The 2500-nt window shown below is 44.4% G+C and overlaps 1 protein-coding gene across 3 annotated transcripts in view; it reads right to left on the bottom strand.

The window, feature by feature from the left end:
- Positions 1-2500, bottom strand: part of LOC116051995 (protein tyrosine phosphatase receptor type b) — a 65713-nt gene that overhangs the window by 10689 nt on the left and 52524 nt on the right. For all 3 annotated transcript variants that reach the window (XM_031302478.2, XM_031302479.2, XM_031302480.2), the window contains 3 exons: positions 2046-2185; positions 1463-1599; positions 427-533 (listed from right to left, as the gene is read on the bottom strand). In XM_031302478.2, the coding sequence (XP_031158338.2) occupies positions 427-533; positions 1463-1599; positions 2046-2185 (384 nt within the window). The remainder of the gene's footprint in view (positions 1-426; positions 534-1462; positions 1600-2045; positions 2186-2500) is intronic.

Raw genomic sequence — 2500 nt, 5'->3', positions numbered from 1 at the left:
ATGGAAGTAGTTCTTTTGTAGATTAGGGTGAACTTGTGTGTGTTGTAGCAGTGTTTTGCCATTGAGAACGAGCTAGCATGCTAGCGCTAGCATGCTACGGTTAGCCACCTTGTTTCGGCTAGTGACGTAGAAAGCCGCGCAGATTTTGACCAGCTCACCCAGAGACTGAAGGCAGGACACATTCAGAAACCGTATCTCACTCTAAACAGCATGGATGGTTTTTATCAAAGTTTGTATGCGTGTGGAAGCACCACAGACACAAAATAACTCCCCAAATCCTAAAATGTATTACATTTCTGGGGAGGTGACCATCAGGCTACGGCGTAGGGTCCGTACATACGCATACCTGTACGTACCTAAGGCGTATATTCAACGCAGAACCATAAATCAGGATTGATATGCATGCATGGTGTGTGTGTTACTCACCTGAGAGCGTCCTGAGCGGTGTAGACAGGTACGTGTCGGTGAAGAGCGGCTGAGGAAACTCTCGGTGGTTTTCATCAAACAGTTTGGTGAAAGCTCTTACACTCAGCCTGAACACACACACACACACACAGAGACACACACACAGACACACAATCACACACAATCACACACACACAGAGACACAGAGACACAGACACACACACACGCGCGCACACACACACACACACACACACACATACACACACACATATACACTCACACACACACAAACATGCACACACACACAATCACACACACACACACACGCACGCACACACACACACACACACACACACAGACACACAATCACACACACACACACACACACACAGACACACATGCACACAGAGACACAGACACACACGCACACACACAGATACAGACACATACACACACACATATACACACACACACACACACACACACACACACACAAAAACGCACAAACACACACACACACACACACACACACACATACACACAGACACACAATCACACACACACACACACACACAGACATAAACAGACACACACACACACACACACACACACAGACATAAACAGACACACACACACACATACACACACACACACACGCACACACAGACATAAACAGACACACACATACACAAACAGACACACACACATACACCCACACACACACACACACACATACACAAACAGACACACACACACACACACACACACACGCACATACACACACATAAATAAACACTCCGTAACTACATTTGTAAATGCAAAGAATAATTGATTAATCAACTAGTAGTTGTCAATTATTAAATTAATCAGCGACTGTTTTGTAGGGCTGTCCTCAACTAAAGAAATTCTTAGTTGTCGTATGATTTTGTCGACTAATTGTTGAATAATTAGTTCATTTTTAATTGACAGATCTGTGGCCTTTGAGTTGTTGTTAAAAGACACAAAAAAAAGCAATCCAGAGCAGTCTATTTATCATCTGTAAAACTACAAGTTTTACCTGTAGGAGGTTTTGGCTTTCAGCGGCCCGTCACAGAAGCCGCCGTAGCTGTCGCTCAGGTAGAGGTCATCGTCATGGTAACGATCACATGCCCCGCCCAGTCGATCCCCTCCTGCCCCCAGGTTCACCTCCACCACCTGATCAATCATTGATCGAACAAAAACACAAAAAAAAAAAATTAATTGTAATAATTGTTGCTGTTTTCTCCTTCATGACTCATCAGTTATTTCTAGGGCTGTTGCTCGATTGAAGGAATTCGTAGTCGACTAACACTCATTCGATTGTATCGACTAATCGATTAGTTGATTTAATCGACAAATCTGTAAATCTGAGTTTCTCCGCAAAGAGTCATGCAAAAGCCCCACTTTAATTCTTGTGTTTACCAGAGATGTGCTCGTATGTTTCTTGGAAATAAGTCATTCAGCATGAAAAAAGCATAAAACATGACTAATCGACTAAAGAAATCTCAGTTGACTGAGACCAAAACGACCGATTAGTCGACTAATTGACTAAGAGGGGGCAGCCCTAGTTATTTCCTGTCAGTTGGTAGGTATTTGTTCGCTGTAGTGTCTTCTGTCGTCACCTGAGCAGCGGAGGTGTCTGCGTCCTGCGGGCAGCGGCTGGAGAAGTAGGCGCTCTGATACGCTCGGACGGAGGAGTTGCTGATGTAGTCGCGGTAGGAGGGCAGAGGGTGGCGCTGCTCCGGCTGCAGCATCTCATTGGCTGTCAGAAGAGATATAAATGGTCAAAGAAGGCCCGAAATCTGGTATCATTAAAGGGTAACTTCAGTACTTTATCAACCTGGACCCTATTTTCCCATGCATTGATGTCTAAGTGACTAATGTGAACAAAAACCTTTGAAATTGGTGAGACGAGAACGCTGTCACCGGCGGCAGTGAACCGGGCTGCAATGTAACCCTACAGGACAAATGTTTTAGTCAGCGTCCACTAAAAGTTCTGTTTTTGCTGCTGACAGACTCAGATTATTATTCTAAGTGTCTGACAACATTATGAAAAGGATCCCTACAGAGATAGACC

The sequence above is a fragment of the Sander lucioperca genome, chromosome 20 (assembly GCF_008315115.2).
Source record: "Sander lucioperca isolate FBNREF2018 chromosome 20, SLUC_FBN_1.2, whole genome shotgun sequence".
In the NCBI taxonomy this organism is placed as follows: Eukaryota; Metazoa; Chordata; class Actinopteri; order Perciformes; family Percidae; genus Sander; species Sander lucioperca.
This window is presented reverse-complemented; position numbering and strand designations above follow the sequence as displayed.